This window comes from Indicator indicator, chromosome 17 (genome assembly GCF_027791375.1).
Source record: "Indicator indicator isolate 239-I01 chromosome 17, UM_Iind_1.1, whole genome shotgun sequence".
NCBI classification, from domain to species: Eukaryota; Metazoa; Chordata; class Aves; order Piciformes; family Indicatoridae; genus Indicator; species Indicator indicator.
This window is the reverse complement of record NC_072026.1, coordinates 11,703,216-11,723,512: the sequence shown is the minus strand read 5'-3', so window position 1 is coordinate 11,723,512 and position 20,297 is coordinate 11,703,216. Positions and strand designations below refer to the sequence as shown.

Here is a 20,297-nt window from a genome sequence, read left to right as displayed (position 1 = left end):
AGTATACTGATTTTTTTATATCCTTTCTCATCCAGGGTCACAGGGCTGCGTTTTCAAACACTGTGTAAAAAAACAAAAAAAAAAAACTTGAGGGAATGAAGGGAAACATCAATGTGCAGGATTCAAAAGTCCAGCTAAAAGAGGAAATTTTAACAAAGCAATTCTATTCCCAAAGACAGATCTCTAGGGGGTTTAAAAAATATTTAAATTATGTATATAAAAATGAAGCGATAAAATACATTTTAAACTGTAAGCATTCTTGTTCCCATGGATTTGTACACACAAAAAAAGGTAAGGGCAGTAATAATGAGATTGTGGTTGATGTTTGCCAATGTAGGTAGGCAACTGTATCAGTTCGAAATCCTTCTTGGCTACTGTCTTTATATATTTTGAGGCTATGCCAAAAATCAGAATCTTTATTAACTTTAGGTACTCTGCCTCTTAAAATTCCCTTTGCACTTCTGTTGGCATCAAAAAAAATTACTTCAAATGCCTAGTTAAACATTGGTATAGATACACAGTTACATATATGCAGTTGCAGAATTTAGTTGAAAAAAAGTTGAAAAACTGAAATGATTGAGCTGAAGGCTTCTTAGTTTAATTATCACACATCTGTGCAGCAGTTTGTCATGGCTTAGGTAACTATGTCTGGAATGTGAAACACATGAGTAAAGATGTGTTCCTGCTTGGTTTATCTAGACTCATTTTTTTGACCAAGGTATTGCAAGGTTGTGTTGTACTGGCTCACCCGCTTGTTTGCTTTCAAATTTGCTTTTGTTCATTTTTTCCTCTTACAAACCTGTAGCTTTTAATGAAAACAAAGAGAAACATTATAGGGACAAATGAAGGTGGACTTCTAGGCCTACAAATGCTAGGCACAGGATAACTTCACAGAAGTGACAGAAGTAGTATCAAGCCCTTGACAAAGTTGAGGGACATTACTACAGTCCTAAGATATGAAAACGTTTTCTTGGAATTTAATGAAGGAATTCTGTGTGGGATAAATCTGCTTTCTGTAACAGTATTACATCAATGCCATGGGAATTCAGTTGGGCTGTTGCTTCATGTGTACCTTTTTTAAGTCTTAAATTACCATTCCAGATAAAAGACCAAAAGTAAGTAACAAAATGTCTAGCTAGAGAAGAGTGTAAAGAAAGAAACAAACTCCTGTCTCTAACATTCTCCTAGCTGAGAATTCATTGTTTTTGTATGAATTGCACTCTTGGAGTTATAAACCATTCCTCTTGAGGTTGAACAAGAACACTTAGGTGATCCACTTGAAACTGCTCTGACTTCAGTAGGGCTAAAAGGTCTAATTTTGTGCCTTCTGTCACCTGAGCTGTCCAGTAACTCCCTTCCCACATGTCTTACCTCTTTACTGGCATGTCAGTGGGTTAGACCAGACTTAGACTTGACTATTGATCAGCCAGTATGTGTTCTGCTTCATTAGCCACCGTGTGCTATGTGTCTAGACCAGCTTAGGGAGTACAGAGAGCTGAGTTCAGAAACACGAGCTTTAGCTGGTTTTGTTAGGTTTGTGGGGAGGGAGCGAGGTGAGATTGTTCCATCCCGATTTTTACAGTATGTGGGATCTCTTCTTCCAGTTAACTGGGCTTGAGAGGATTCAAATGTCAACACATCTGTAGAGACGAAAAAATTACGAGAAGCGAGCAAACAGATATTGTGATTACCTTGAGTAGGGAATGTTTTCCAACTGCCTCTTCTACATGTGAAATTATTACTGAGCCTTTAATATTTATTTATGCATTAGAATGGTCAGTGTAATAATATTGATTGACTTTCACAAACAAATGCCTTCTAGATTATGTTCTGTATTTATCTTTTTAAGAGAACATTATCATCTTCTTTGTGGATATTTTTGACATTTTTGTGAACATTTGGAGTTTCCTCACTTGGAAGAAGTGGTCTTATCAATCATCCTTATAATTCTCTGGTTTTTCTTGTGCTCCCAGTTTACAAAAATAAGCCTTAGCTTTTCTCTTAGATAAAATATTTAAGCGCACACCAGGCTGCAATCACATCTAAACTTTTGAACTGCAGTTTTTACGATTTTGCTCTTTAGGGAGAACACCTGATTTTATGGAATTGATAGCAACAGTTTAGCCTGTCCTGAGGTCCTGTGGGAACGTGTGCTCAGACAGATGAGTCGTTTGAGTTTATGAGAACATAGTCAGAGTCTAGCTTTTGAAATCTGTCTTTGCAGCCAGGGTTTTTCAAATTCTATAGAAATCTTTGCATACTTGGTGTACTCTCTTAAAAATGGAAGGAATAAGCAAAGGTGATTTTTAACATTTTCTTAACATCACTAGCAGCTCAGTTTCAGTGTAGCATTGCCTTATTACAAGTCAGAACTATGTAAATTCTCTTCTGTGTGAATGGAGTCATCTATCTGAAAGGGTCTGAGCTGGATCCAGCTTCTGTGCACTCTTGTGTTAATAAAGAAATCCCTCTGCACACTAGCATTTTACCATCAGGCTGCACAGCCACATTTATAAAGCCCTGTGCAAGAGAATGAAATTATTCCTGGCTATTGATTGCAAAGCTGTTAGAGCCTTAATAGTAACTTTCAATTCAGCATTTCCTTCCCTTCACCTCTCATATCTTTGATCTGTGCACATAAATGACAATCAATACTGCCAATATTAGACTATTTTGCTGTAATTAAAAAAAAATATAAATGAGACTTTACCTAATAAATAGGGTTTTAACATTATGTCTTGGTAATGTAAAGCAAGTAAAGAACTCCTGGCTGGTTTTATATATATTACTTGTGTGTGCATGTTTTATGTATGTATATACCTCATATATAATAACATGTTTCTACTTCTACAGAATCAGTAGGAATTTTACTGTGGTGCTCTTTCCTTCCAAAAGTTTAAATGCCAATGTCTCTTGTTAACTGCTCACTGAAAAGTAAGGCTTCACATACTTGCAGAAGCTTTCATGTGTGACAGTGAAGCATCAGTGCCAAAATAACCAACTATATTCTCATGGCCTGATATGAAGGAAGATTTATATAGTGCTGTAGACAGTCACATTACTTCATTTGAATTTATTATTTTACTATATTTGAGTTTAGAGTTCTTGAACATTACAGGTAATGTGAGCATGTTCAGAGCATTGTCATCTGTAGAAGATATAAATCTACAATTTTGAAATTCACTGGGAAAGAAAAGTAGAATGTTTTGTCTAATACAATGCCAGTGTTGTACTTGTTCAGACTCAGTGGTCCTTTATTTGTCTGACTGTTCTTTACCTGGTATGAAGCAGGAATAACTAGTACTCAGCATAAGCAACACAAAAATTTCATTGTGATGGTTTGTCAAAAGATTACCCTTCATGTAGATGCCATAGTCTGTAATGCAAACTAGCCAAGTATACTCATTTACCTTCTTTTTTTATGTAACTGCCTGAATAAAAGGCCCTTTAAAAGATGGGACTGCTCTCTAATACCTTTTTATTTTCTACAATCTGGCATTTTGAGAACTGTAACCTTTCTTTTAAAATCTTATAATGGAAATACATAATACCATACTCATTACACCATTTTAGCAATTACCTTTTCAGGAACATGTATTTACAATAGTCTTAAAGTGAAATGTCACAGTGTAATCACATTTCATACTCTTGAGTGTTTGATCCTGTGTACATCCTGCTGTGAACTCATCAAAGAAATTCTACCAGCATGGATTGGTTGATCAATCCATCTATGTATTCAAAAACTTGTGTTTTGCTGAAGGTGTGAAGGTACATTTGGGAAGATTCCAGACTATGTCAATATTGACTGGTTAACTTCAGCTGTGAAGTGTGTCTGTGGCTTTTGACTTGCAGGTATCACAGTACCATGTGATTCTAAATACAAGATCCTCCTTCAGTTCAGGCAGAAACATGAGGGCAGCTTGCACCCCCAGCATAAATGATGCTAGAGCTTGTCTGGGGTCCATAAAGCAATTTCACATGTCAGCTGGTGGAAGAACAGAAAAATGGGTTGTATAGGAATCAAGGGCAGCAGCAGTCAGAGATCCCTAACTCAGGAGCTCATATAGGCAGAGCACAGTGCAAAGCACCTGAGCTGCAAAGAGGGTCATTGCTTCACATCAGTGTCTGGCTCCCAAAGCAAAGAGGTGGCAAACTCAGGAGAGTTGAATGCTGTTCTCTAAGAAATGCCTTCCCAAGCTGGCATAGTCAATAGAAAAGCTACAGAGATTCAGGTTCAAACACTGTCCTAGTGGAAGCCCTGTGAACAAAACAGTCCTTGCTCTTGCAAGCTGTGTAGTATCAGTGCCCCTTCACTTGCTTTCTCAGCTCAGACCTCATGCCATCAGACAGAGGAGCACTGAGATGCTCAAAGCTTCTTTGGGTGCATGCTTTGGCATGAGATTTAGATGCGTGCCTCTCAGAAAAAAGTGCACTGAGGAGGCTTGCTCACTTACATAAAGCTCCAAAGAAAGCTGGTGTTTCAAAAAGAAAGGTATGGTCAGCCTTGAATGTAACCTCTTTTGTCACAATTTCTGAGCACATAGCACAATAATTTGTTTAAAATTAAATACCCTTTTCAATATTCTCTTGGAGAGCACTGGCCAGTCCTGAAAACCATCCACCTTCCTTGTAGACAGCCACTCTACATTTCTGCACCAGAGCCCCTTCTGCAAGGCACATTTGTGTACCTTCATTTTGGTGTTAGTGTAGGTCTTTGCTATTTTTCTTGAAGGCAATCAGTCCTCCAAAATACACTGTAATAGGTTTCCAAATTAATTCTTTCTTAGTACGTTTGAAAATCACCCCAGTCGGCAAAAGCATTTGAAGAAAAGCTGCTCTCAGAGTAGCTCAATTAAAAATGCTGAAGAGCTTGTGCTCACCTATACAGTCACTGCAGTCCTTCAGGATGAATTAGCCTTGAAGATTTCCTGCTAAGTAGTCACCTTTCTCTCTCACTCTTTTTTTTTTTTTCTTGTTATTTCCTATATTATGGAGAGAATCCATAGTAAAAATAGATATTTAGAGTGATAGTGGCCTCTGCATAGTTTTTTGTACTCTTGGTGAGATAAACACAGTGATGTTTGTGGACAGAGTGGGTTCTGCTGGCAACAATACTGAGGTCTCGGGCACACCATGCGTAACGAGGCACGCAAGGGCTGCTCGTCTTGAAGGACCCCCAGGTACTGTACTGAGAAATAACCTTTCCTCAGCTTTCCTGCGACTTACTGGGAGGATAGTTTAGAATTCGTTTACGTTATACTGTCTCACTAAAGTTTGCTGGAAATCATGTGGGGTGGTTGGAAATCTTGCATTACAGAGGGCATTCGAATGCAGATTTTCCTGTCTGCTGTTTTCTGTGGATACATGCAGTATTTATTATGCAGTGCTTATAGAGTTCCTTTCACTTCTTACCTCACAAAGTGGATTTTACAACATAGTTCTTTGTCTTCTTTTTGTAGGCATTTCCTATTTAAACATGGATCTGGGTCTTCAGCTATCTTCAGCGCAGCCAGTCAGAACTATCCTTTAACATCCAATACTGTTTACTCTCCACCTCCTAGGCCTCTTCCTAGAAGTACCTTTTCCAGACCTGCCTTCACTTTTAACAAACCTTACAGGTGCTGCAACTGGAAGTGCACTGCTTTGAGTGCCACTGCCATCACAGTCACCCTGGCGCTGTTGCTAGCCTATGTTATCGGTAAGCCTCTCTTTTCTTTTCTGTACTGAATTATTCTCTACTTTTTCTGTCCTCTTGTCTTGCTTGCTTTTACACTAATACAAATCATGTTTTACTAATAATGTTTGCCATTGAGTGCTTTGTAAATTCTGGCAAGCAAAATGCTAGGTTGGCCAGAGGTTGAATATGACATGGAATTCTCGTTAACGTTCTACTCTGTTAAGCTTGATGCTGCCTAATGGAGAAAGAAATATTATTGAAGTATTATTGAAGATGACATGCTAGCTGAGGACTCCTACTGATTTTAATTGCTGTGGTATTTTTCTTAAATGAAACATTTGATTTTTGTATTAAGCCTCATGACATTGTTGCTCTTAAAGAATTACTCGGGAAAGACTGCTAACACTTACTGTATTTTACCTTGCTACCTTAATTTCATTTCTTCAGTCTGACCTTAATCTGTTTTTCCTCTGAATTCTATATCATTACGAGAATGACAGCTGTCTCTAAGAATATGTAGTATTTTACAGCATGCATTCTAAGATATATTTTGCTGTCTCTTTCTTGAATTTATGTGTCAGAAAAATGTTACGTAGTTACTTAATTTCAAACATATCTTTGTAACTTTGTAGTTGTGTTATCACCATATATTGGCAGAATTTATCAGAGTAGCTAGAAACACCTTTTTATTGCTAGATGGATATATTGGAGGTGGACTTGGAGGCAGTGTGATTACAATCGTACAGGGGGAGCAAGTCTTTGTGCCTTGCTATATAACATTTTGGTTGAATGCTAATTACCACATTGGTTTCTGAGTCTGAACTGAAAATGCTACAAAACATTTGTTATGTAAAATCCTGGAATGTGACTGTGGCTTCTCTAAGCAAATGGAAGTGTCATTAATTTTTGCTTGTGTAATGGACTTTCTGACACGCACTCTTGTATTGTTGATCTAGTTGCCAGTTTGCAGATGTGCAGGAGCCAGTGTATCCACATCTTACAGTTTGAATGGGAATAATTGAGTTTGTCTGCAAGAGTAGGTTGTGCTTGGTAAAGCTTGTACGGAAGTACAAGTACAAATAGCTCCAAACCTATAAGTGGCCACTGATTTTCCACATTTCCTGAAAAAAAAAGTGCCTAATAGTGAAAATTATTGCCATTTCAGTCTTTTTTTTTTTTTTTTTTGGTTTCCATTGGGCTTTTTCTGTGCCTTAGTGACTAAGTTCTGGTTCCTATAAGTGAGATGTTCATCAGGAGAAAGTTTTTTTGTGGTGGTTGTGTTTGTTTTTTTTTTTTTTAACATGCTTATCTAATGCATACGGGAAAGCAGATTTGAGTATTCGTGGTGTACAATTACTTGAAAGCACCTGATGATCTAGTAAGGTACATTAATTGCAGCTTTAGATAACAGCTGGTGAGCATATGCCCTCAGTTAGGACTGGCTGTATAATTTTTGCAGCCTCATCTGTTTGCTATATATATCCCACCCACACCATTTAGATTGTATCTGCATGAAGAACTGCCTGCTTTATCCCTGCTTAGATTTCAGTTTGCCACTGAAATTTTTTTGACTTTCTAGAGATCCTCTGCTGCATGTCATCAGCCTGGGAAGGCTGCAAGCACTCCATGTCACTAAGAATTAAAAAGCTCTACATGAATTTCCTGCAGACATGGCTGTCTTTATCTTAACCTGGTTACATAAAGGTGTAATGTGTTTCCCTGAGTTGGGCAGAACTAGGTGAAATGAAGATATCTTTGTATTTTATAGTTAATAGTTCTACTTATGTTTTCTATAGCAAAATACAAATTTCTGATCCAGGGATGCTAATTCAGAAAATTTTCCAAGATGCCATTATTTGTTCTTGTTTGCCCCAGGAATTTTGCTGTTGCATAAGCTTTCCTACTGATTTAAGTCATATTAGTTAGCTTCTTCCAAACTGATAGTCATGCTGCCCATGTGTGGTCGGTTAAATATTTAAATAAGTACATGGTCTATTCTTATGAGTCAGGTACTTAGTTCTTTCCCTTTTGTTAAGTATGAATAATAGCGTATAAACTATACCCAAAGTTCACTTGCTCTGTAGGGTTTTCATATTTGCATATCTTTTCATGTCAGAAAATTAAATGCACATGTTTTAAATAAGAGTAGTTGGATATACAAAATCAGACTGTATGTAACACTCTGGTTAAAATTCACTCCCTCAAGTATTCTTTTTGCTCACCATGATTCAGGTCCCTCAGTCTTCACTCCAAGCAGGTTTTCTTCAAGTGAGAGGCAGTTGTGCCTGAACAATGACTACAGACTTGCAAAACAAAACTCAATTTCAGGATTAAACATAACCTGAGATCAAGTGAGTGGTTGTTACTGAAGAATAAGGGGAGACTTTGTAAAGGAAAAATCTTTTCATCGCTGCGTTCTATGCCGTAGTCTGCATCAGCTTATCATGAGCTGCAATTTCGAGCCAAATGAATGTAGATCAAAATTTAACATTAAGCTTTTTCTTCCCCTTATCTAATAACTTCAATGTACTTTCTCAAATATCTTGTACAGCCGTTTGATGCATGAACTGCATGTTGCTGTTAAAAATAGACCCAGGTCTCAGCCTCAAGTCAGAACATTCCCAAAGTAACCCAAAGGTCATTCCACATCAGATTTTGCAAGTGGCTCTTATATTTGAAACAAAGGTCTGTCCCAGAGTGCTGTGAGCTGCGGTTTCAATCTGAAAGTAAAGTTAACAAAAGGTTTTGCTCTTCTATTTTTCAGTCTTTCCCTATTATCAGTGAGATTCGATCTCAGTAGAGAGACTTTTACTTGAGACTTGTATATTCAGTCCTTTGAACTGCTAGTTAGTTTAAAAAAAACTTTTTTTTTTTTCTTCCATGTTTCCCCTTTTGGCCTAAAATAACCGTGATTATTGTTTGGTTCTTTTTGAAATAAATTTTACTCTTAAATGGATAGTAAGGAAATTGTAGAACCCTGTAAATGTTTTGTGACAGCTGATTTATTGAAAATCTTTAGTCATAATATTTACTTTTGATAAAGTGAGACATTTTCACTTCAACAGGAGTGATTTCTGTGAATAGGTTCTAAAGTCGTAATAGTTATTCCAAAAAAAAAGAAATTATTTCATGAAATGGATGTTTAGTCTCTACATTCTAGCTATATAGAATTATTTTCTGTTGAATAAAGGTGTATATACTTTTATTTTTCTTCTGTGCTTTCATATATGTCGAGAACTGTGATGCACTCCTAGTTGTCGGAGGCACAGCTGCTTGATTTGCCCACAAAGACGAGAGTGAGGCAGGTGAACAATTGTGGCACCTACCAGAGAGGTTAGGTTGGTGCATGTCATCAGTGCATCAGGGGTGCAGCAATTTCTCCAGCAGTTCCTGAGAGCATGGCCAGGGCTGTGGAAAGTGGGCAGAGCCCTTGGGTAAGACAGTGAAATTGCCAGTGGAATGAAAGGCTGACAAGGGAAAACAACTTATCTGCTCTTCAGACAGCAACCTGAAAGGGGCAGAATCTGCCTCCTAGCACTTGTTGTGACTGAAGGGCATACGAGTCATGTGTGTTTTAAAGATTTATGCAAATGAGTGCTCAAATTTTAAGAGAAAAAATCTTGCAGGGACAGTTATTGAAATCCAGTTACCTTGAAGTTCTTCTGGTTTTGTTTACAAACCAGAAACGGATAGATCCCTAGCTGTGTGTTGATTGTATCTTGCTTTGGCATGAGGTGTTTGAAAGGACTGAGATGGATTTATGTCACTAGTCTGGGCCCAGATATTTACTGAGATGGCACCTTGCCAAAGGAAAGTATGGAAAAGAAAAACTGGTATTTGTCTTACTTTTTAAATAGTTAATTTTGTCTGGTAAGTTAAGATGAGGAGTAGCAGAGGCTGTGTACCTACCAATGTCCAAAGGCTATAGTGTGGATGCCAAGTTCATTCAAGAAAAACAAGAACATGGCTGCATTGAATCAAACAGGTAATAGTTGTATCAGTTTGTTCATCTATTGTCCTGTGTCACTATAAAGAGTATAAAATAGGCTGCCATTGTGGAATGGATATAGTAAATACTCTGGGTTTTAATCTCATTGTCATAGAAAGCCAAGAATCATCAGTAATTAAAAAAATCTGACTAAAAGTTTAGGAATAAACGAGGCAAATCCGAGAGCTAGAATAAGAAATACAATACTTTTTCTGTAATTTTCCAGCACCATGCCGTTTTCTCTAAGTACAATACAGTATTTGATGTGGCTGCTCATCTAGTCAGTTATTTTTAGCCCATTAGTAAGTAGGGTTTTTCTTCCGTGATACCTTACCATTTTATCAGCAGCTGATTTGGACTTGCAAATCACTGGTCCTATTGATCAAAGGTGCTGAACTCCTACGGATCCTATTGATTTCAGGAGATGCAAATGTTCAGTGCCTCTGCAAATTGCATCCCATGTTCTTAGACTTAACCATCCCTGACTACAAAATGACTATTTTATATACAAATGAATTCTCAAGTATGAATATGAAGTTGTCCCTATCCTTCATGATATTATCACTATTTATGAGTATGCGCTGGAAATGGGTGTTGGATCTTAAATTATATTCATATGGAGGGTGAGGAAATGAAAGCCTCTCTGCTGCCTGCCATTGTGACCTGTCATTTCTCACCCTGTGTACAAGGTAGAGGAATGATGGTTTCAACATTGGAAAAGGCCAGGCCAAATTTGAAGGACATATATATCTCAGTGCATAGATTTATAATATTGGTTTCATAGCTTTATACAATATAAAGCAGTAGGAAAAATAGCAGTCCTTAACTCTGAGAACTAGAAATTATGCAGAGAAGATTCAAGGGGAAAATATGCTGATTTGACAATGAAGAATATCATGAGAGAGTAAACATTGCTAAATGTTTCAGGCACGCATAAAAATCTCTGATGCAGACGTGCAACTTTGAAGTGTTGTTGAACTCCTTAGCAGGATAAATCTCACTGAGACAGGTATGTCAGGGGTTCGCAGCTGGAAATCACAGTGTCTGCTCTCTCCGAGCCTGGGTCATACTGATAAACTTGATATTGTCAAAAATCTTTAAGTACACTGAGGAGAAAGCCTGACAGCATTGTACTGTTGTCTGAGATTAGCTTTTATTTCTTCCTATGTCTAACATATGACTTAGTAATGAAAAATGAAATTAGGTTTGTCATTAGAACCTCCCAGCAGGAGGATTGCAAGAGAGGAGGGAATTTCTGTTCTTAGGTGTAAAAATATGTTCAATATATGTGTTTTTAAATATATATATATATATTCTTAAGACTGAATCAAATATTAACAGTCTCAAATTTTCAGATTTAGAGGACAATGACAAAGCATTGAATTTATGAAATGAGCTTACAAAAGAAGAATACCCCTTCTGTAGGTCAGCATCAGAACTTTGACTCTTATTTGTATTCAGGTATTTTCCTATTGCTTCACCCATATTGGGGAACTGAGACAGTGATGCACCCATGGCTTCATGCCATGGTGAATCCAGTTTTATAAGCAGAACCTGCTAGCAATTATAGAAAATAAATAATACTCTGGCATTTGGTCAGAGCAGGTGCAGAAAGAATAGTCAGCTGCTGGTATGCACTCTGTTACAGCTCTGCTGAAGTCTAGGCTTCAGGGGAATGATCTACTGAGGTTTTATAAAATAACTGGGAACAGCAGAGAAAGATAAAGGAAATCCTTTAGTGGAGGTCAGCAATTTGGAGTGACTTTCACATTGGCAGGGTTTTTTGTCCTCTGAAGTTCATCTTGGAGGTTGATAAGTACTTATTGCATGGGACTTTTTTGACATCCCCTCACTGCTGAGAGCCTCTTTTGCACTAGAGCCAAGCCTCTTATTCATATTCTGCCAAACGTGTAGCACAGGAGTTGACAAGCTGTGCTTACACAGAAGGTAGATAAGAATAAATTAAATTAGATCATTGGCTTTGTAGCAGATGGTGGGTTAATCCAGTTTACAAAGCAAGTTCTGAAAAAATTGCTTCTTTATTTGTTGGGAATATTTACTCGAGTATGTCTTGGAATTATGGGACCTGAGTTAGTTTATCTAGAAGTGTCAGTTTGGTTTATTTAAATGTTGATCAAAATAAGCAATCTGGCCATTTACTTCAGAGGTAAAGACACAAACTTTGGTTCTGAACAAGACCCAGCTGGTTTCACTTCCAGCAATAATGTGAAGCAACCAAAAACCTGCCTCTGGATAGAGAAAATCCCTTAGGCAGCATAAAGTCAGACTAGCTTTTCATCTTTCTTCCATGAAGAAAATTTATGGGAAGGGTAGAAGATATAGGCCTTTAAATAATTTATCTTTTTCTGCAAGAGATCTGTTTTTTACCTAATAATTATTTTTTGCCTAAGAAGCATGATAAATTAACTAAGAAAAGCTCTGTACTACAAGTAGAATCTCCTATATTTAAGAGAAAGGTCGTTCAAAGTTACCCTGAGCAGCTCCACTGTGCAGCCTGGCCAGGGCAGGAGGACTGAGCAAGAAGCTTAGTTTCCTGATATCCTGTGTCATCTTCCAGTCTCTTTAGCTCCACTGACTACAGACCCCTGCAAATTTAGCATCTGCAATAGCATCCATAATGCATATTGTAAAAAAAAAAAAAAAGAAAAAGAAAAAGGTAGGGGGGAAAGTGTGTCCACTTCTGTGTTACAATTTTATCTGAAACATTGAATTAAAAAGGGCCATCTAATAAAATATAAATGAAATATAGGCATGGTGGTATCCATCATATAAGCTCCATCTCCAAACATTATGTAAAGAGGGTCACATTTTGCCTTCAAATATATTTTCCTGCCTCCAGATGACCTCAGTGAAAGCAATGTACAACTGTGCTCGTGACAGAATACAATTCATAAATAACACAGAGCAAAGTAATAGTGTAATGATAGAAGGGGGAATATGCTGGGGGTTCAGGCGAGCCAAGAAATAGTATCTTTTCAGATGAGCTTTGCAATAGGGTGAGGGAACCAAGGAAACAGAGAAATCAAGTTGGAAGTTCAAGAATGCCAAGTTAGGATGAATAAGTGCTACAACAGGAAGAATATTGGCCCTCAGTTTTCAGAGAGGTTCAGTTAGACCCAGATGAGAGGCTGTTGAGGACTGATGCCCCTGGTGACTCAACACAGCCCCTCCTAACTTGCAGTGTCAGTTTGCAATTGTGAACCCTTCTGGTGCTGATAACAAGCTATTTCGCTTGCCTGGTGGTCCTTGGATTCTGCACACCCTACTAGTAGCTGAGGTATTTTAGGTGCCGCAAAATACAGAGTATCTCCTTGCAGAATTGTTCTGGAGCAGTTCGGCAGAGTCAAAGTATCTTTTGCTTTTTCTGTAATACCGATGTTGTCAGCAAACCACAAAGGCTGGTCTTTGTGTTCTGTGGCAATTTGAGCTCAGATAATGCATCTTTAGTCACAGTGGAAGGATCTGGTACTGTTAGTGAGCAGCCTGTCTAAAATCAATGTCAGTCTGGAATGCTGAACTTTGAGGAATGGGCAGAGACCTTCATCAGACAGTGAATCTCCCTCTTCTTTTTAACTAGCCCAGTCCTAAGATGGACAGAGTGATGGTGTCATCTTCTGGTTGGTCTGTAGATTAGAGCCTTGTACCTGGGAACTACACATGGGAAATTCAGCTGAGAATCTTACAAATGGATTCGTACTGTGGGAAATGACATTGTGGCCCTTCGTGTAAAAAAGGAGAAAAGTAAAATCCTGAAATGCACTAGAAAAATCAGAGAGAATGACTCAAAAGAGAAGTTCTTTTGAGGTTTTTAATGAAATTCAGTTCATGCCTACTTATTTCTGAAGAGATTCGAGAGAGAGAGATTTGTGTTTTATTTAATCTTATTTGGTGAAGTATCTCTATATTTAAAACATGATGTACATCTGTTGTAGGAAACACAAGCTTTGTAGGAATTATGTATACCCCAGGTAAAAGAAAAATATCACAGGAAATGAAGAGGCAAGGTAAGGCTGTGTGTCTGCTAAACAAATATTTGCTATTCCCTGTAGTTAGCTTCTAGGAAAGGTCTTTCTAAGAGTTAATGGCTTTTCTGGTATGTGTGCTCTGATTGTTACTAGAATGGTACCTGGATCTGAAGGTCATTTCTCAAGAGCTGTAGCCTGCAAGATGACCAGGTTTATGCAATGATAGAAACCACTCAGTTTTAATTCAAGTACACCTCATTTTCTTAGCAATGTGCTTTGTTGTTCAAACACTCAGTCTTCTGCATTCTTTGACATGAAGCTGGTCTGCCAGTATCCTGTGTCATCTCCCACAGCCTAGAAGTCCAAGGCTGGCAGAAACCACAATGCAGTTGGTGTTTCTCAAGGAGGAAACTGATTGTCAAACAGATACACAAATTGGTTTACTGGCTTGCCAAGTTTTGGCACGAACTAGAAAAATTACAGCTCTTCCTCAGCCTGAAGGAAGACAAAGCAAGCAAACTGTTCAAATTGGTGTGAGTGGATGACAAAATGGGTAGTGTATGTAATCTAGAAAAGATATAGTAAAGAGAAAGGTACAGTACATAGCCAGTCCCTGCTTTGTGATGGACCATCTGCAGCACATGTGTATGCTGTCCTAGGAAATGAGTAATAGCAACAATAGAAGTAGTGTAAGAAAGCAGCTAGATTATATTCATGATTTTGTAACCACTAAAAGCTTATTGATGTGTGCAGTTATTTTTTGCTTCTAGTGCTGATGTTTCAAGTGCTGATATAATTATTTGCATTAGTATAAATGAGATATACATTCATTAGTTATTAAGTCCTTTTTATTGTTATTAACTCTTTAAATAATAATAATAATAATATTCAGAAGCTCAAGCCAGGAGCAAGAGCTATCTGTTCTAAAGATGTCAAAGCATGTTGAATTTTCTTGTGCTTTCTGTACTTAGAAATAATCTGTCTTGCATTAATAACCTCAAAGATCAGAGCTTAGGTCTGTGTTATCACACAGATCAAGACCCTTTTCAAAGTATCAGCATGGTTTTGTGAGGATTTCAGGTCCATAGAATATGAAGCAGTCCAAGCAAGTCTCTGATTTGAGATCTAAGCACTAACACTAGACTAAGCTTCTGATAACTCTTCTGGGAAATGAGAATTTACTGCCCAGTACTGTGTCTTCAGAGCCCAGATCTGATGGTGAAGCAGTAGTTGGATATTCAGCAAATTTGGCTTTCTTCTCCTGAAGCCAATATAAAAATTATGAATGTGTTACAAATACTTTCACCTTGCTAATTCAGTAGAAATGCTCTCATTTGCTTGATTTGGATAATTTATCTGCAGTGGGTGATCCAGGAGTGCAGAGATCTGGAATTACTGGTTGTAGATTGGCAGCTTTGCCTTCCTGTGGTAGTTTTGGCAAGCCCTTGCCCAGAACCCATTCAGGGTGTGATGTTTTGCTTTATAATTTGAATTTTCAGCATATAAGGGAGGCTTGTGAGCAAACACACAGGAATGCATAATAGGGTCTAAGTTTCCTGCTTGTGTTGAGATTTTTTTTTCGTTAAAGTATGTGCAAACGCAGAAGAAAACAATGTACTTTCTAAATGCAAGACCCATTCTCGATCACACTGTTTCTTGGGAGAGTCTGGGAGGTTTCTACACAATTCCTACAGGCTTCCTTCCAGTACAGAGGCCTACAAAAAGGCTGGAAAGGGCCTTTTTACAAGGGTGTGTAGTGACAGGACAAAGGATAATGGATTTAAACTAAAAGAGGATAGATTTAGATGTAAGAAATAAATTCTTCACAGTGAGGGTGGTGAGACACTGCAACAGGTTGCCCAGAGGAGTTGTGGATGTCCTTACTCTGGAAGTGCTGAAGGCCAGGTTGCTTTGAGCAACCTGGTCCAGTGGAAGCTGTCTTTGCCCGTGACAGGGGAGTGGGAACAAGGTGATCTTTAACATCCCTTTCAACCTAAACCATTCTGTGATTCAGGAAAATAAAATACATTGCTTTTTAGGCTCCCACTGTGGGCAGATCCTACTCAATGCAAATTGCTGGTGGCTAAAAAGCCTGCTACTTGGGTTTTGCTCTTTATGTGACAGTTTCAACTCCTCTGTGAGGGGTATCTTCAATTCATATTTTACTGGGTCATCACTCTTCCCTGCTGAGTTACTTCAATGCTTCCTTGGAAGAATTTACCCTCCTCAGAAAGACCTAGGTAATTGTATAGAGCAACTGCAGTATTATTATATTATGCTTAAAATAAGATCTGGTGTTGCTGTCCTTCTGCCATCCTTCATTGCCTCAGGTCAAAACAACAGAGAGGAAAGCAGAAAAAGTGAATGGCAGTGCAAAGTGGAGTAGGCAACCCCCATGAATGGTAATAAGGTTAGTTTATAACTTCATAGAAGGGTGAATTTAGTAGATTTCTCAGTGCATATATAAATAACAACTATATTTCTCATGGTGTGTTGTAGAATAATTGCATATATTTTTGATCTAGAGCCATTTTTTTTTATCTGCAGTAAGTAATTGCAGAGTAAGTCTATAGAGTGTTTTTACTAATGCTTAATCTAAATGAAAATGTTTGGGAATGCAGTAGGCACAGTTTCACTTAGAAATGCTTTGGAAAGGTGGGAAGTTTTACGTAGTGTCAGTGTGTTAACAGACTCTGAGCTCTTTGACAGTTGAAAGCTGAGAGACAACATTGATGTAGCATTAGAATCTGTCACACACTATTAAATTCATTCAACTGTTATCCTTTTAATTGCAAGTTTTTTCCATTAATTGCTGTAGAAATTCATCACCTTGACCTGGCTGAGCTCCAAAAGAAAGTGTGGAAACTAATTAAGTATTGAATTTTAAGGAAAATAGTAAATTGCTCATTAGACCCCTTGAAATTCTGAGTTATCACTAACTGAACAAAGCAATACTTGCCTTTGCAGGAACTGAGTCATAGCATTCTTCCTTAGTGTGACTGAAGGTGCTGTACCTTAGAGGTCAATTAATTGGTCTTCATTTTTTTGCAGCAGTACACTTGTTTGGTTTAACCTGGCAACTGCAGCCTGTGGAAGGGCAGCTGTATGAGAATGGAGTTAGCAAAGGAAATAAAGGAACAGAATCCATGGATACTACTTACTCACCAATTGGAGGAAAAGTTTCTGATAAAACAGAGAAAAAAGGTATGTGTGAATAAGGAGACAAATTAGGAATATTTAAGCAATACTGCTGTTCAGATTCTGTATTTGCTACAGTTTGCCAGTATTTTGAGTTTGTTTTATCCGCTCTAATATAATGTTAAAACATGTATGAAAAACCATAACCTGATTGTTTCTTTTAGCAAAACACTCACTGAAATTAGGAACCAACACAAGCCATTAGGATGGTAATGTTCAATAGCAAAATAATTGCCCCTCTTTTGTGAGAGAAGAGAGATTAGAGCATTTGGCTTCTGTCTTAAGTCAGAAAAGGTGAGACTGTCTTCATCTTGTTCCTGTTTGTGCAGAGGTCTTGTGCTGTCCCTGTCTTGCTAGCCAAAGGCAGTCTTGGGCAAAGTGACACCCTTCATACTGACAGGTCAGAGTATGCAGAAGGGTAGAAGCTTTTAAAGACATCCAGTTCTTGAAGGCGTAAGCTAAAATCCAGCACTCTGTCACATCCTGGTGTAACCAGTCAGAGTGAAGCAGCTCGCAGGAATCCACTGAGGTTTCACAAAGTGCGTGAGCCAGCCCAGCAGCTCCCAGTCCTGCTCTGCCCCTGCTCCCTCCCTGTGCAGTTCCCTGTGTCCCTGTGCCCACTGCAGGGATTGACTGAGGCATGTCATGTCACTATGGCAGCAGAAAATAGCTTCATCAAAAAATACAAATAGTCTTCTGCCACATGAGTAGCTGAATCAGCTCATTCGAAGGCGCAGAGGAGTGCCAGAGCTGGCAGAGGGAAGGAGTGGACTGTGCAGCCAGGAGTGTGAAACAGAGAGCACAATGCCTGTCTCTAAAAACCTGTCGTTTAATGTTATTAGATCACCTACTCCAATATTAGTTGCACAAGCTCTGGCTTGTGCTTCCCCATGGCCACCATAGTGATATTTTGTAACTGTAAGAGGCAGAAGGCCCTCCCATTTCTTTTTATGATACTCAGATAAAGTGGATCAATCAGATTAGATCAGAATGTGAATAGGAGTAGAACTGTTAGGAGCAAGGTAAAATTGTACTGAGAGCTTTGCAGTGATAGGAGATTTCCAGAGCTTTCACATTTTAGAGCAGAGCAGATTGCTGATTTTGTGTATACCAGGTAAGATCTATGACTGTAAATATGAGACAAAGTGGGACATTGGTGTACCAGTCAGTCCAGAAAGAAGATTACATCTCACATCAGTGGTCTTACAAATCAATGTGGCACAACTGGATAGAGATCATATTAGATAAATTGTCAGTAGAAATGTATGTAAGGAGACAAGGATGATGTTATCCATTATTTTGTCCCTTACAATGGCTTGGTAGTGAGCAGTGGTAAATTTTTTATACACTTTAGTCTTTTTGTCCTGGTACACCATGGAAAATACCTCAAATAGTTCTTCTCAACTGCATTAAATCCAAGTCAACATGTTACAGATTTAATAAAAGCACTTCCAAATAATTTGACTTTCAGAGGAGGATGTGGATGAAAAACATCAAAAATCTTAAAAATTAGATGCTAGAAAACAGAAAATAGAATTTGAGTGAGTATAAATTCAGAGTAGTAGGTAGCAAAACTGAGCCACCTGCCCTGCCCCATACAATCCCGATGTCTTGTGCAGCTACACAATTCCCCCACATCAGTAAGGCACGGGGGATGGGGGGAGGAGAGGAAGCTGTGATAGCAGAACCACTTCACTGAGTGCTTATCCAGCAGTTTCAGAAGTCAGTCATGGATATAGCTTGACTTTGTCCCACTTGCCCCAGTCGCCTTTTGAAGGTAACCTGTAATCCAGAGAATATGCTAACAAGGAGTATACGACTGGGAAAACAGAATAATCACTTAGTGCCTTTAGTGCCAGGCATTAGTACATGCATTTCTGGCTGTAGCTACTTTCTCCTGCTTGTTTTTCTTTCCATCTCTTTTAATGTATGTCAGTGATTTTATTCCCACCGCTCCTAACAAATTCTCCATGTAGATGTGCTTGGAAGGAGGATTTGGAGACTCTTATCGCTACAGCAGGATACCACAGAAAGTTGATACTTTGCCTCTGATGTGATTTCACAGGGATAAAGAGCTACTATCAGATGCTATGACCTCCCGTTTTCCCAGCTCAATGCAGCACCACAGAATGCTTGTCTAGAGCTTGAAAGCATATATTTTAACTAATCTTTTAATGAAAATCAAGTTTACAAACCAGCAAGTCGGATTTCTTCAAGAAATCACTTTATAACATAGAGACCCACGGCTATGAGTTAACATTTTAATGTGTAGTAATGTGATTAAAAACTCAGACATCCTATTGATGCTGCTATTTACCAGGGGAGTACAAGGAGATTGATTGTTTCAGGATCAGTGATAATCAGCATATGGGTACTTTCTTCTGAAGATAATTGGCACCATGCTGTTCAGAGTTTTACTTTCTTAAGGACAAGAGAAACCTGTGATTAGGAATCTATCTACTGGTTTAGTCTGGCAAGGAAAGTGTGCTTAGAAAGAATGGGAAAGAATTAATACTGGTTGTCAGAACTGGGAGCTGTACAAGGAATTGAGTATAGATAGTTAAATGGTACTTCATCATAAGAAAAATGTTGTTATGGGAAGGATGTTTTTAGAAAAGAGCAGAACTTGTGCTGCAGCACTGTTATTTTAAAAGCTCATTTCAGACTTCTGTGGAGGAAGAGCAAGGAAATATACAAAGATAGTCTGTGATAGTGGATCTTCAGATGCCTTTTCTTTTTTGTGCAGCCAGATACCTGCTTAGTTCAATTAAACACTGAAATAGAGCTAAATTATTTTCCTATAAAGAAGACACAGTGGCTTAGTACAAAAACACAAACTTCAGTCATGGCTCTTACAGGAGCCTTTTCATGCCATATGGTTGTCTGAAAACAATAGCATTTGAAAGGTAGAGATGCTCTGACTGAAGACATTCAGTAGGTGGTAGGTAATAGATTTTTATATTACAATTGTGAACAGCAGCAGTCACTTCTTTCCCAGATAATACGATAAAAATAAGGGCATCTGTTTTTTTAAAGATTACATAAAATTATTCCTAAAGCAAAAGTATTTTCAGCCAAACGTGGAAAAACTCAAGAGATGTTGCTTTGAGCATAGCAACACTAGCAGGGTATTCAGTCTGATTTGATAACATCAGTTAGTGAAAATATTTCCTGATTTAATGCTTTTCTTTTTTCCAATAAGGAATAGGCCTTCTCACTTTAACAAAGTAAGAAGCGGTTACTGTATTTTAAAGGACCTTGAACACCGACCAGTAATCCCATTAACTCCAGAAATAATACTGTATCCTTGACTTTTTACTTATTGCTCTACTGTCTAGTAATTGAATCACATTAATTACCATGTGTCAATATCACCAAAAAGTTCCTTGGTGTTTTACTTAACCCAGGGAAATTGCTTGCAAAGAATCATTAAGATTCAATATCTCTG

The 20,297-nt window shown here is 38.2% G+C and overlaps 1 protein-coding gene across 2 annotated transcripts in view; it reads left to right on the top strand.

Moving 5' to 3' along the window:
- Positions 1-20,297, top strand: part of TENM1 (teneurin transmembrane protein 1) — a 241,021-nt gene that overhangs the window by 87,683 nt on the left and 133,041 nt on the right. For both annotated transcript variants that reach the window (XM_054388650.1, XM_054388649.1), the window contains exons 4-5: positions 5,460-5,698; positions 16,703-16,855. In XM_054388650.1, the coding sequence (XP_054244625.1) occupies positions 5,460-5,698; positions 16,703-16,855 (392 nt within the window). The remainder of the gene's footprint in view (positions 1-5,459; positions 5,699-16,702; positions 16,856-20,297) is intronic.